Raw genomic sequence first — 14,009 nt, 5'->3', positions numbered from 1 at the left:
TTGACCCCCAGGTTGAGGAACGCTGAGCTAAATAAGGGTCTGACTATAAGTAAACAGCAAAACTTTTGACTAGCTTCCACCAATGAGACAAAAAAGATTTCTGCATTTTTTCCATCTCCTCCAAAGCAAAAGGACAACTTCCTGGCTTCTTCTTTTCCAAAAAGACCCCTTATTTCTGTGCATATTTTATGATTATGGAGATATTTTAATCCCAGCTGTGCCTCCTGGCTCCAAAATGACCCCACCTTCCCTTCTGCAAAGCGAGTTTATTTTTAAATGTAACAGCATCCTTCGGCAATAAGCCACTTCCAGGACAGCCTTCCGGCTGAGGTTACGAGCGAGAGTTCAGCTCCATAAAGCGGGAATTAAAACCCAAAGGCGTTTTGTTTGTTTTTTAAAGAACACGACTTTAATACAAAGACATCGACAGGGTTTCTCTATCTCTTTTTCCCTGTTCCGACCGGACAGTGGTCAGCAGAAAATAATGTACAAACTTAGAAACAGTATGAAGAAATATTATAAATATCGGAACGGGACATCATCTTCAATGCAAAAGGGATTGCAAAGAGAGCAGGGCTCAGTGTTTTGGGATACAAAGGCATATATAAACAGACAATTACACACACACACACACGTAACACACAGCAAAACTCTGGTTTGTTGTACAGAGGTAGGTGGATGCCTGCATGGCTCAACTCCTAGGTAATGTTTCCTATAGTCAGTTGATCTGGAGCTTGGAAGAGGTCCGATGTCAAGTCTGCTAAAGTCATTTCAGTTTCCTTTTCGGACAATAACTCAACAACTTAGGCCAAGCTGGCTAAGATTCTGGAAGTTGTAGTCCAAAAACCCTCTCCAGTACAGAACCTTAATGGTTAAATTCCTATGTAAAGTTTGCTATAGAAAATTGAGGTTCCTTTTTGGACCATGGCTTTGGTCAGAAGGGCAGGGAGACTGGCAATTGCAGTCCATACATTTTTCCCAAGTTCAGTACTTGCTTGTCATGGATCTCTATAAATTCCCTGCCAAGCTGTCAGTGAATGTCGTAAGCAAAGAATTATTATCACGGAAATACTCTTGTTTAACTTTGTCCTATATGTTTAACCCGGATCTGGGTCAATTTTTGCCAGTGCATACTTCCCACTTCCAAAGAATTTTTTCTTTGTGTCAGGAACAACTTGAGAAACTTCAAGTCACTTCTGGAGTGAGATAATTGGCCGTCTACAAGGACATTGTCCAGATGTTTTACCATCCTATAGGAGGTTTCTCTCGTGTCTGCGTATGAGAAGCTGGACCTGACAGATGGGAGCTCACCCCACTTCCCAGATTCGAACTGCCGACCTTTCGTTCAGCAGTCCTGCCGGCACAAGGGTTTAACCCATTGCGTCACTGGGGGCTCCTGGTGGCGCAGTGGGTTAAACCCCTGTGTCGGCAGGACTGAAGACCGACAGGTCGCAGGTTCGAATCCAGGGAGAGGTGGATGAGCTCCCTCTATCAGCTCCAGCTCCTCATACAGGGACATGAGAGAAGCCTCCCACAAAGATGATAAAAAAAAGTCAAATCATCCGGGCATCCCCTGGGTAACGTCCTTGCAGATGGCCAATTCTCTCACACCAGAAGCGACTTGCAGTTTCTCAAGTCACTCCTGACATGACAAAAAAAACCCACAAACAAACTGGGGGCTCCTCAAAGGAAAATAAACCCCACTAAAATGAAATACCAAGTGCATCTACACTGTAGAATGAATGCAGTTGTGCAAACTTTAACTGCCCTTTCTCAATACTATGGAACCATGGGAGTTTTTCAGGGTATTTAGCCTTCTCTTCCAAAAAAGTGTGGGGACCTCAGTAAACTACAAATCCCATGATTCCATAGCATCGAGCAAGGGCAGTTCAAATGGTGCTAAACTGCATTCATTCTACAGTGCACATACAGAAGTGGACAGGGATTAGAACACAGGTCACTTCAGCCTTAAAGTCCACAATAAAGTCAACAATGTGCATTAATTCTTGCACCCATGGAGGTCAAATGGCTCTGACTTCCCATCAAAGAATCAAGGAAATAACCCCATGTGAATCCAATGCAAGTAGAGGGAGTGAAAGAAGCATAGCTCAACTGAAACAACAAAGATTTGTTGCATTGGAAAGGCATCAAAATGAGGTCATGTAACTCAAGGAACAAAAAGGATCAGAACCCACCAGCAAATAAATCAGAGAGGAAATTTGCTGCAACCCACCTTTACTCCTTGGTTGCAAACAGGAGGAAAATACTCATATGTGTTTTAATTTAGCAAGACATGGACAATGAAAACCACCTGTGAAAAGGTTCATTGAAACTTAATAATAATAATAATAATAATAATAATAATAATAATAATACCCTGTTTTTCAATAGCAGCTTGCTATCCGCATTTGTGACCCGTGCTTGAAAGCAAAAAGGCTAGAGCGTGGCAATATGCCCTTTTGGGGACTACAACTCCCAGAATCCTGCAGCCAGCCATGCCCAAAGGGTAACATTTCCCCATTCTGGGATGGAGAGGTTCATTAACAGGCTAGAGAAAGCAATTGTCTGATGGAAGATTCACCCCAATAGGATCCGATAGATCCCCATAGTCTTGCACTGGGTTTCTGGGAACATTTAGCACAGATTTCATTACTCTGCCCAGTTTTGCTCCTGCTGGAAAGATGCCCTGCCCCAAAATGCCACAATGGGTGTCTGAGCTCACCTGGTTCTCTACTGGGCACCCAGGTAGATTCCAGACAAAAGCAGTTTGCAATCCAGTGGCTGCCACACAATGGGTTTCTGATTTCTGCAGCAATCTCGCCCTCAAGATTTCCCATTGTTACCTAATTTGGGTTGTTTGCCTTTACTATAAATCTTCTCTGTGTCATTTGGCAACCCAAAGCAAAGCAAAGAGGTGAATGGACTGGATAGCATTCAGGGTCCAGAGAGTGCTGGGAATAGGATCGCAGAGTTGGAAGGGACCTCCAAAGACTATCCAAGCCAATCTCTTTTCATACAGAAATGCACTCCTGAAAAATGCTCATCCAGCCTCTATGGAAAGACCTCCAAAAAAGGCAAGTCCATCACCTTCGGATGTGTTCTTGGAGCAAGGAAGCTTTTCCTAGTATTTAGGTGTCCTCTCTTGTCCTGCAGTTTGAATCAATTGCTCTGTCTGTGTCTTAGTTTCCAGAGCAGCAGATTCAAGCTTGCTCCATTTTCAGGATGACATCATTTCAAGTATTTAAACATGGCTATCATGTCACTTCTCGGTCTTCCCTCTTCAGTCTAAACACACCCATATACATTCTAGCCAAGTTCATTCAGGATTTCTCTACTATGTTGGCTTTGCAATATTTACATTTACAGCTCAGCCATTGTGACACTTCCTAGATCTATCTGACAGCAACACCCATCATTCCCAAGAACCTATGTTGCTTGGAGATGATGGGAGTTGAAATCAGACACATTTGGCAGCGGTGACAAATCCTGGAAATAGGGGAGAAATTCTAAGAAACCATCCCATTTTTCTATGTGCAGGTGGTTAATTTGGGAGCAAGGTATAGTTCTATGTTTGAGACTTTAGCTCCCAGCATCATGGGCTATAGTAACTAGCATTTGGGGGATTATAGTCCAACACATTCTAGAGGGCCATGCTTTGTTCCCTAAATCTTAATACATGAAGGTGTTCAAACCATTTTCTCTTTGCAGTGGGATTATTCTGACCTATATCATGAAGACCTGGTTTATTTTGGATGAAAGATCCCTGATCAGAGTTACTGCAAAAACACACATACACACACATGCACACGTAAGACGATGCTTCCCAAAAGGGACCCCCTACAAAAACCATGCAAAACAGCTGCAAAACTTTCCCCACCACGGTCAATAGCAAAACAGACACAGAGAAAACCATCTTGGGAAGGAAGGCCTTGCTCTCTTTCCATTCATCCTCCGCGGGCCAGCTATACGTTGGATACCTTTTGGCACTCCCTGGCTTGGCGCAGTCCGTACAACCACTTGATGACCCGGGCGTTGCGCTCGACGATGGAGATGCCGTAGGGCATGCGCTCGGCCTGCCGCTCCTCCAAGGTGACGGCGCTGCGCCGGGAGCGGGTCCCTTCGGAGCTGGCCGTGCTGACGCTGTGGAACTTGACGGACACAATGTCCGAACTGGCCCGGGTGAAGCGCTCCACCTCCATGTCCCCCATGTCCTCGGGGTCCAAGCCGCAGTAGTTGAAGAAGCGCTCCAGGTCGGCCGTGGCTCGCGAATACCGGTCACTCAGGTCCGATTTGGAGCGGTGCAAGCAGGTCTGGCGCTTGGCGCTGTCCGGCCGCAGCTCGCCGCAGGGGCTGGGGGAGTTCAGAGGACTGGCGGACAAGATCCGGGCCTGAGCCGGAGAGGTAGGGACGGGCGTCAGCTGGATAGCCGGAGTGACTCTGGCCCTCATTGGTCCACAGGGCCGGACGTCCACTCTGCGCACGGCGACGGTGCTGGGCGGCTTAGAGGATGAAGAAGCTGAGCTTTGAGACAGCTTACTCATACCTTCTGAGGGGGCACTCTTTGTCTTTGGGGTGCCCGGGAGATACACAGGGCTTCTACTACGATCCTCAGACATCCACTTGGACTCCAGGGGACTCTTTTCTGCTTTGGGGAAGGGTGAGAGTGGGCTGTCGCAAAAATTGATCAGGTTGTTGAGGATGTCTAAGTTGAGGGAGGTCTTGGCCCCACAGCGGCTGCCTTGCGGGGTCTTGCGGCTTGGAGTCAGCATCACCCGCCTCACCCCCGGTGTGAAGAGTGGCTGTTTGAGCAACAGGGGCCTCACCGGTTCCTGCTTGGTGGTGGCCACTTGCTGGCTCTTGACGTACTTGGCCTTGTCGGCCTCCAACCTTTCCACGGCGCTCAGCTTCTTGGCAGCTGGAGGAGCGCTGGCGGCTTGCCGGCGGAAATATTCAGGCCCCTTGTTGAGGATGCGGAAGGGCATGGCCGAAGTGAAAGGGGCTGCCGTCACCGAGATGCCTTTCATGGCGTGGCTGGCCTGGAGCGTCTCCACTGGCATGATGCTCCAGAGGCTGGAAGCCGCTCACCTCTTCCGACAATGTTTCTACTCCCACTTGGTTCCTGATGAGTGTCAAAGGCCGCAATGGGTCTCACATGCCAGGCTCGCCAACCCCAAATCCGTCTTCTCCAAACCGTACAGTGGAAGAAAATCTGTCCTTTCTAGACAGCATGCAATTCAGGTGTGGTAGCCGCTCACCTCTTCTTACAATGCTTTGTTTGGTACCGGATTTGTGATGGGTCTCACCAATGCTGAATCCGTCTTGTCAACCATTTAGCAGGAGATAAACAACCCTTTCCGAAGAGCGACGTTCTGCAAAGAAAGGAGGAAAAATCAGAGATGGATGAGTGCAAAGCCTGGAAATCTCTCCACCTTCACGAATGAAGCCTCTGTATCCTTGCACGCCTGGGTTGCTCGGCACAACAATGTTGGTGCGGCGGACACTCAGGAGCAGACAAAGGCAGTCTGGGAGGCTGGCTGTCTTGCCTGCTCTCTATCCCTCTCCCTCCCTGGAAAGACGGGAGCCAAGGGCTGTCTATTTCAAGGGAAGGCCCTGCCCACCTCTTTCATTAGGGCTGCTCTGCCAGCCAATGGGCCGCCACACAGGCGCTTCAAATAGGAACTTTGGCCTATCACGAGGCAGGAGGGGAAGAGAAAGGAACTCATTGAATGAAAATAAAAAGCCCAGAAGAAAGGAAGGAGGAAAAAAACCCACACACTCTCTCCCCCACACCTCCTGTCAACTCCAGCCTCCGCTTGCTAGGCTATTATGGTGCGGATTCTTTTTCCTTTCCTACCACACCACCTCCGCTGACCCCTTCTTGCAGCTTCGCAGCATCACCTGTGCTTTTCCCATATAGGAGCAAATGATTTTGTTCTTCCTGGAGGGGGGAATGCATCAAGAAACCCCAAAGGAGATGGGCATCAAAAGAGGCGCATTTGCATGACGTCTCATTAGCACGCAAGTCTCATGGTTGCCTTCCTGCAAAGGACTGAATGCATGGATCCTATGGGGGATCTCCCACTGCAGACTGAAGATCAAACAATGAGTGATTATTGTATTGTCGAAGGCTTTCATGGCCGGAATCACTGGGTTGTAGTAGGTTTTTTCGGGCTATATGGCCATGGTCTAGAGCAGTGTTTCTCAACCTTCCTAATGCCACGGCCCCTTAATACGGTTCCTCATATTGTGGTGACCCCCAACCATAACATTGTTTTCGTTGCTACTGCTATGAATTCTAATGTAAATATCTGATATGCTGGATGTATTTTCATTAACTGGACCAAATTTGACACAAATACCCAATACACCCAAATTTGAATACTGGTGGGGTTGAGGGAGATTTTATCCTTTGGAAGTTGTAGTTGCTGGGATATATTAGGGTTCACCTACAATCAAAGTGCATTCTGAACTCCACCAATGATCAACAGGAAATACTGGAAGGGTTTGGTGGGTATTGACCTTGAGTTTTGGAGTTGTAGTTCACCTACATCCAGAGAGCACTGTGGACTCAAACAATGATGGATCTGGACCAAACTTGGCACGAATACTCAACATGCCCCAATGTGAATACTGGAGGAGGTTAGAGAAAATAGACCTTGACATTTGGGAGTTGTAGTTGCTGGTATTTATAGTTCACCTACAATCGAAGAGCATTCTGAACTCCAACAATGAGATAATTGGGCTAAACTTCCTACACAGAACCCCCATGACCAATAGAAAATACTGTGTTTTCTGATTGTCTTTGGTGAACCCTCTGATACACCCTCGCCCGCCCCCCAGGGGTCCCGACCCCCAGGTTGAGAACCACTGGTCTAGAGGCATTCTCTCCTGACGTTTCGCCTGCATCTATGGCAAGCATCCTCAGAGGTAGTGAGGTCTGTTGGAACTAGGAAAAAGGGTTTATATATCTGTGGAATGACCAGAGTGGGACAAAGGACTCTTGTCTGCTGGAGCTAGGTGTGAATGTTTCACTCTCACAATCACCATGTCAGACTACACAGAAAAGCCATTGAAATCCACAAGCATGTGGACAATTTCAACAGAAAGGAGGAAACCAGGAAAATGAACAAAATCTGGCTACCAGTATTAAAAAAACTCTAAAATTACAACAGCACAACAATATTGAGGAAACAAACAAGGACATCTAATCACCTCTCAACAAAAGTTTGCTCCAGGCACAGTCAGCCCATTGTATGCTAATCAAGGTGGTCAGTTGAAACATTAACACCTAGCTCCAGCAGACAAGAGTTCTTTGTCCCACCCTGGTCATTCCACAGATATATAAATCCATTTTCCTAGTTCCAACAGACCTCGCTACCTCTGAGGATGCTTGCCATAGATGCAGGCAAAACATCAGGAGAGAATGCCTCTAGACCATGGCCATATAGCCCGAAAAAAACCTACAACAACCCAATGAGTGATATCCATTGGGATGCTGCAAAGAGCTTTGTTCCATTTTAAGGTTCACATGTTGCATAGTTTGAATGGCATTGTTTCTTCAAGTCCCAATTTTAGGGGAAAGGTGGGATACTATAAATACTGGTTAAGTGCTCCTCACCTGAAACGCCTGTTCCACATTTCAGATTTTGGAATGTTTGCACATACATAAGGAGACATCTTGAAGATGGGACCCAATTCTAAGCACAACATTCATTTATGTTTCAGATACATTGTATACATATAGCCGGAAAGGTGATTTCATCCAAATTGAGCATGAAAAAAATCTCTTTGCAGTGAACCATCAGGAAGTAAAAAGTGACACAATCTCAGCCACTGAAATGTACGATTTGGGGGTTAGCGACACTGAATGTTTACAATGCTACACCTCTCTAGGAATATCTAGGCCAGTGGTTCTCAACCTTCCTAATGCCGTGACATCTTAATACAGTTCCTCATGTTGTGGTGACCCCCCAACCATAACATTATTTTCTTTGCTACTTCATAACTGTAATTTTGCTACTGTTATGAATCGTAATGCAAATATCTGATCTGCAGGATGTATTTTTATTCACTGGACCAAATTTGGCACAAATACCCTATACGCCCAAATTTGAATACTGGTGGGGTTGGGAGGGGATTGATTTTGTCATTTGGGAGTTGTAGTTGCTGGGATTTATAGTTCACCTATAATCAAAGAACACTCTGAACCCTACCAACGATGGAATTGAACCAAACTTGGCACACAAAACTCCCATGACCACCAGAATTTATTTATTTATTTGCTTTATTTCTATACCGCATTTTTCAGCTCAACCAGGTGAAATACAGGTGGGGTTTGGTGGGCATTGACCTTGAGTTTTGGAGTTATAGTTCACCTACATCCAGAGAGCACTGTGGACTCAAACAATGATGGATCTGGACCTAACTTGGCACAAATACTCAATATACCCAAATGGGAACACTAATACTAAAAGGGGTTGGTGGGCATTGACCTTGAGTTTTGGAGTTGTAGTTCACCTACATCCAGGGAGCACTGTGGACTCAAACAATGATGGATCTGGACCTAACTTGGCACAAATACTCAATATACCCAAATGGGAACACTAATACTAAAAGGGGTTGGTGGGCATTGACCTTGAGTTTTGGAGTTGTAGTTCACCTACATCCAGGGAGCACTGTGGACTCAAACAATGATGGATCTGGACCTAACTTGGCACAAATACTCAAGATACCCAAATGGGAACACTAATACTAAAAGGGGTTGGTGGGCATTGAACTTGAGTTTTGGAGTTGTAGTTCACCTATATCCAGGGAGGACTGTGGACTCAAACAATGATGGATCTGGACCAAACTTGGCACAAATACTCAATATACCCAAATGTGGTGGTGTTTGGGGAAAACAGACCTTGACATTTGGGAGTTGTAGTTCCTGGGGTTTATAGTTCACCTACAATCAAAGAGCATACTGAACCCCACCAACGATAGAACTGGGTAAACTTCCTACACAGAACCCACATGATCAACAGGAAATATTGTGTTTTCTGATGGCCTCTGGTGACCCCTCTGACACCCACTTGTGACCCCCCCCCCAGGGTCCTGACCTCCAGGTTGAGAAACACTGTTCTAGATCCTTCAGCATAAATCTATAATCAATAGGTGGTGAAAGCTGACCAAGGAGTTGCGCTCGATAACCAAGAAATCCTTAGAACGTTTTAATCAAATCCACAAATAAGTGAATATGCAATAATTTAATTGGGACTCCACACAAGGAATACCTGAACACCATCTAAAATCTCCAAACTGGACAGCAAAGTTGAATTTCATAGAATCATTGAATCATAGAATTGGAAGAGACCTCATGGGCCATCCAGTCCAACCCCCTGCCAAGAAGCAGGAATATTGCATTCAAATCACCCCTGACAGATGGCCATCCAGCCTCTGTTTAAAAGCTTCCAAAGAAGGAGCCTCCACCACACTCCGGGGCAGAGAGTTCCACTGCTGAATGGCTCTCAGTCAGTGAATTAAATGAATTTAATTGAATTTAATTCACTTTGTTTGTTTCAAGAAAGACAGAAACCTCAGAGTTGAAAGGGACCCCAAAGGGTATCCAAGGCCCTTCCACACAGCTCTCTATCCCAGAAGATCAAGGCAGAAAATCCCACAATAACTGCTTTGAACTGGGTTATCTGCATCCACACTTTGATAATGTGGGGCTTTTTGCCTTGATCTTCTGGGACATAGGACTGTGTGGAAGGGCCCCCAGTTCAACTCCCTTCTGCCAGGTAGGAAGACACAATCAAAGGCCTCCTGACAGATGACCTTTCACCAAAGCAGGCAAGCCCACCACCTTCTAGGGCAATGTATTACATTCTCAAACCGTTATTACAACAAAACAAAACAAAACCCAGTCTTCCTAATGTTTAGATTGAATCTTTTCTCTTGATATTTGAATCTGTTGGTTCATTTTCTGGTCTCTGCAGCCGCAAAAAGCATTTTTCAAGTTTCTTAAAATGTTATTGGCAGTTTAATTGCATTTTAACGATGACTGTAATGACAGATTGTTAACTGGGGCTGGCCACAAGGAGCACACCACTCCTTTGTTGCAGCCGCTCCGCTGACTGCTGCTCTGTTTCTGGAAGCAATTCAAAGTGCTGGTGAAGATCTATAAAGTCCTAGGGTGCATTTGCATTGTAGAATTAATTCAGTTGGACACCACTTATATTGCTATGGCTCAGAACTATGAAATCATGGGATTTGTAGTTTCACACTGTGCCTTCCCAAATTACAACTCCCAGGATTCGATAGCACTGAACCACAATAGTTAAAGTTATGTCAAACCGCATTAATTCTACAGTGTAAAACTTTGAAAACTTATTGCTTAAGGCAGCATTTCTTAACCTGGGGGTTGGGACCCCTGAGCGGGTCGCGAGGGGTCACCAAAGACCATCAGACAACACAGTATTTTCTATTGGTCATGAGAGAGCTGTGTGCCAAGTTTGATTCAATTCCATCGGTGGTGGAGTTCAGAATGCTCTTTGATTGTAAGTGAACTATAAATCCCAGTAACTACAACTCCCAAATGTCAAGGATTATTTTCCCCAAACTCCACCGGTGTTCGCATTTGGGCATATTGAGTATTTGTGCCAAGATCCATCACTGTTTGACTCCACAGTGCTCTCTGGATGTAGGCGAACTACAACTCCAAAACTCAAGGCCAATGCCCACCAAACCCTTCCAGTATTTTCCGTTGGTCAAGGGAGTTTTGTGTACTAAGATTGGTTTAATTCCATTGTTGGTGGAGTTCAGATTGTAGGTGAACTATAAATCCCAGCAACTACAACTCCCAAATGACAAAATCAATCCCACCCCAACCTCACTAGAAATCAAATTTGTGCGTATCGGGTATTGGTGCCAAATGTGGTCCAGTAAATGAAAATACATCCTGCAAATCGGATATTTATGATTCACAACAGCAGCAACATTACTGTTATGATGTAGGAACAAAAATAATTTTAGGGTTGGGGGTCACCAAAACATGAGGAACTTGTATTAAGGGGTCGTGGCATTATGAAGGTTGAGAACCACTACTTTATTGGGGGATAATGCCTGGCTCGAGAGCAGTACGTGTGAAAAAGACCTTGGAGTCCTCGTGGACAACAAGTTAAACATGAGCCAGGAATGTGATGTGGCGGCAAAAAAAGCCAATGGGATTTTGGCCTGCATCAATAGGAGCATAGTGTCTAGGTCCAGGGAAGTCATGCTACCCCTCTATTCCACTTTGGTTAGACCACACCTGGAATATTGTGTCCAATTCTGGGCACCACAGTTCAAGAGAGATATTGACACACTGGAATGTGTCCAAAGGAGGGCGACTAAAATGATCAAGGGTCTGGAGAACAAGCCCTATGAGGAGCGGCTTAGGGAACTGGGCATGTTTAGCCTGAAGAAGAGAAGGCGGAGAGGAGATATGATAGCCATGTATAAATGTGTGAGAGGAAGTCACAGGGAGGAGGGAGCAAGCTTGTTTTCTGCTTCCCTGGAGACTAGGACGCAATGGAACAATGGCTTCAAACTACAAGAGAGGAGATTCCATCTGAACATGAGGAAGAACTTCCTGACTGTGAGAGCCGTTCAGCAGTGGAACTCTCTGCCCCGGGGGGGGGGGGGTGGAGGCTCCTTCTTTGGAAGCTTTTGAACAGAGGCTGGACGGCCATCTGTCGGGGGTGCTTTGAATGCAATTTTCCTGCTTCTTGGCAGAAAGGGGTTGGACTGGATGGCCCATGAGGTCTCCTTCCAATCATAGAGTCTATGATTCTAGTCAATATCTCTTTTAAACCGTTTTGTCCAGAATTGGACACCATATTCTGGGTAAAGAGGACTGACCAAAGCAAAATAGAGAGGCACCATGACTTTCCTTGATCTGGACAAGCATCCTGAGCTCTGAGGATCACCTGGGAAGGAATCCCACTGGAGCATTGCAATGCACCCAAATACCTGGGAGTCACTCTGGACCATGCTCTGACCTACAAGAAGCACTGCCTGAACATCAAGCAAAAAGTGGGTGCTAGAAACAATATCATACGAAAGCTGACTGGCACAACCTGGGGATCACAACCAGACACAGTTAAGACATCTACCCTTGCGCTATGCTACTCTGCTGCTGAGTATGCATTCTACAGAGACACTCCAAGATCTTTTTCTCAACGAGATCTTGAAGTCTGTTGTAGAGCCAGGCATGACCCATCTTGTATCTTTGCATTTCATTTTTTTCTGCCTAATCTGAACTGATTTGGTCAGAAAACCCCACTGATGGCCATGCCTTAGGGTCACCATAGGTTTGCCCAAAAAGAAGGTGGAAGGAAAAGGAGAAACAGCTAAATAGGCACATATCAGTCTCTGCAACAGAGGAGAGATGAAAGGAGGGCTGCCATGATTGCCCAAGGCGAAGGAAGCCCTGCGCCCGCCTCTCGCCTTCTCTTCCCACATTTGTGACAAGCCCGTTTCAAACTGTTCTCGTGGCTCATTAACCAGCAGGATGAATAGCAGGGGGTCGCCAAAATGGTTTACCACAGTGTCAACATCTTGCAAAGACACAATCAAACCCTTTTTTAAGTTGAGAGATTTAGAAAAGGGGGCTTGCTGTGGGCAAAAGCAAGAGATAGCGCCTATCCCAGGAATGGAAATTACGAGCTTTGATCCTTTCTTCAAAGTGATCGTGGCAGCGCTTTGCCACAAATGTCTTGCAAGAAAAACTACAGTATGCAACGTAAAAGGGAAAGTTTTTCACGAAACCTGGCAAGACTAGTTTCAAGGTTTTTCCCGTCCTCCAATGACTCCAAACATCTTTATGCAAAAAGAGACTGGGATTGGGACTTTCTGACTGTTGTTGGACTACAACTCCCAGCATTCTGCACATGGTTAGTGCTCACGAAGTCTGCTGGGAAGTATAGTTCAATATCTATAGTGGGATTGAACCTCTCCTCAAGGCTGGATACAGCACAGTTAAAACAAAGGGATATCTTCGGCATTTCTCTCTCTGCAATGCTAGTAATGTTAATGGAAATGCTAATGCTGCTGCTGATGGTAATAATAATTTTATTCATTACCTGCCTCTCCTCAAGGCTAGCAAGAGAGGAGGATACATTTGAAACACAGGGATATAGGGAGGTATATTGCTGAAGACTTTCATTGCCGGAATCACTGGGTTGATGTTCGTTTTCTGAGCTGTCTGGCCATGTTCCAGAAGCATTCTCTCCTGACGTTTTGCCCACATCTATGGCACGCATCTTCAGAGATTGTGAGGTCTGTTGGAAGCTAGGAAAATGGGGTTTATATATCTGTGAATGAGAGAATGATATGTGTCCAGGCTGGTTCATGAGCATATTATGGACACAGTATATGATTTAAGAACACAGAAATGTTGGACCGCTCTAACAACCACCGTCAGATTACACAGAGAAACCACTGAAATCCACAAGTATGTGTACAATTTCAATAGAAAGGAGGAAACCATAAAAATGGACAAAATCTGGCTACCAGTATTTAAAAAACTCTAAAATCAGGACAGTGAATAAAGAACAACACTAAAAAACAGCGCAATTCCAGGCAAGAGACAATCAGAGCCAGCTAATCGCCTCCCCACAAAGAATTCCACCAGGCAGGAATCAGCCAAGCCTTGAAGCTGCAAGGCTATTCGATGCTAATCAAGGTGTTGGACTCATCGCTGACGATGGAGGCCCAGATCACTGCCATAAGGAAGCAGTCCTTTTTCCATCTTCGCCAGGCAAGGAAATTGGCATCCTACCTTTCGGTAGAACCATTGGCAACGGTAATCCACGCAACAGTCACCACGAGGTTGGACTATTGCAACGCCTTATATGCTGGCCTTCTGAAGTCAACAACCCAGAAGATTCGGATGGTCCAAAATGCAGCGGCCAGGCTGCTAGTGGAATCATCTATAAGATCCCATATTACACCGATTCTGCAACAACTGCATTGGCTACCAATAG

General features: G+C 45.6%; 1 protein-coding gene across 1 annotated transcript in view; it reads right to left on the bottom strand.

The window, feature by feature from the left end:
* Positions 1-381: 381 nt before the first annotated feature.
* The window catches only part of FAM110A (family with sequence similarity 110 member A), a 40,972-nt gene continuing 27,344 nt past the window's right edge, over positions 382-14,009 (bottom strand). The window contains exon 2 of the mRNA XM_067468263.1: positions 382-5,369. Coding sequence (XP_067324364.1) covers positions 3,963-5,057 — 1,095 coding nt within the window. The 5' untranslated portion in view covers positions 5,058-5,369 and the 3' untranslated portion in view covers positions 382-3,962. The remainder of the gene's footprint in view (positions 5,370-14,009) is intronic.

The sequence above is a fragment of the Anolis sagrei genome, chromosome 4 (assembly GCF_037176765.1).
Source record: "Anolis sagrei isolate rAnoSag1 chromosome 4, rAnoSag1.mat, whole genome shotgun sequence".
Taxonomy (NCBI): domain Eukaryota; kingdom Metazoa; phylum Chordata; class Lepidosauria; order Squamata; family Dactyloidae; genus Anolis; species Anolis sagrei.
Note: the sequence above shows the minus strand (reverse complement) of the source record. Positions and strands in the feature narration are given on the sequence as shown.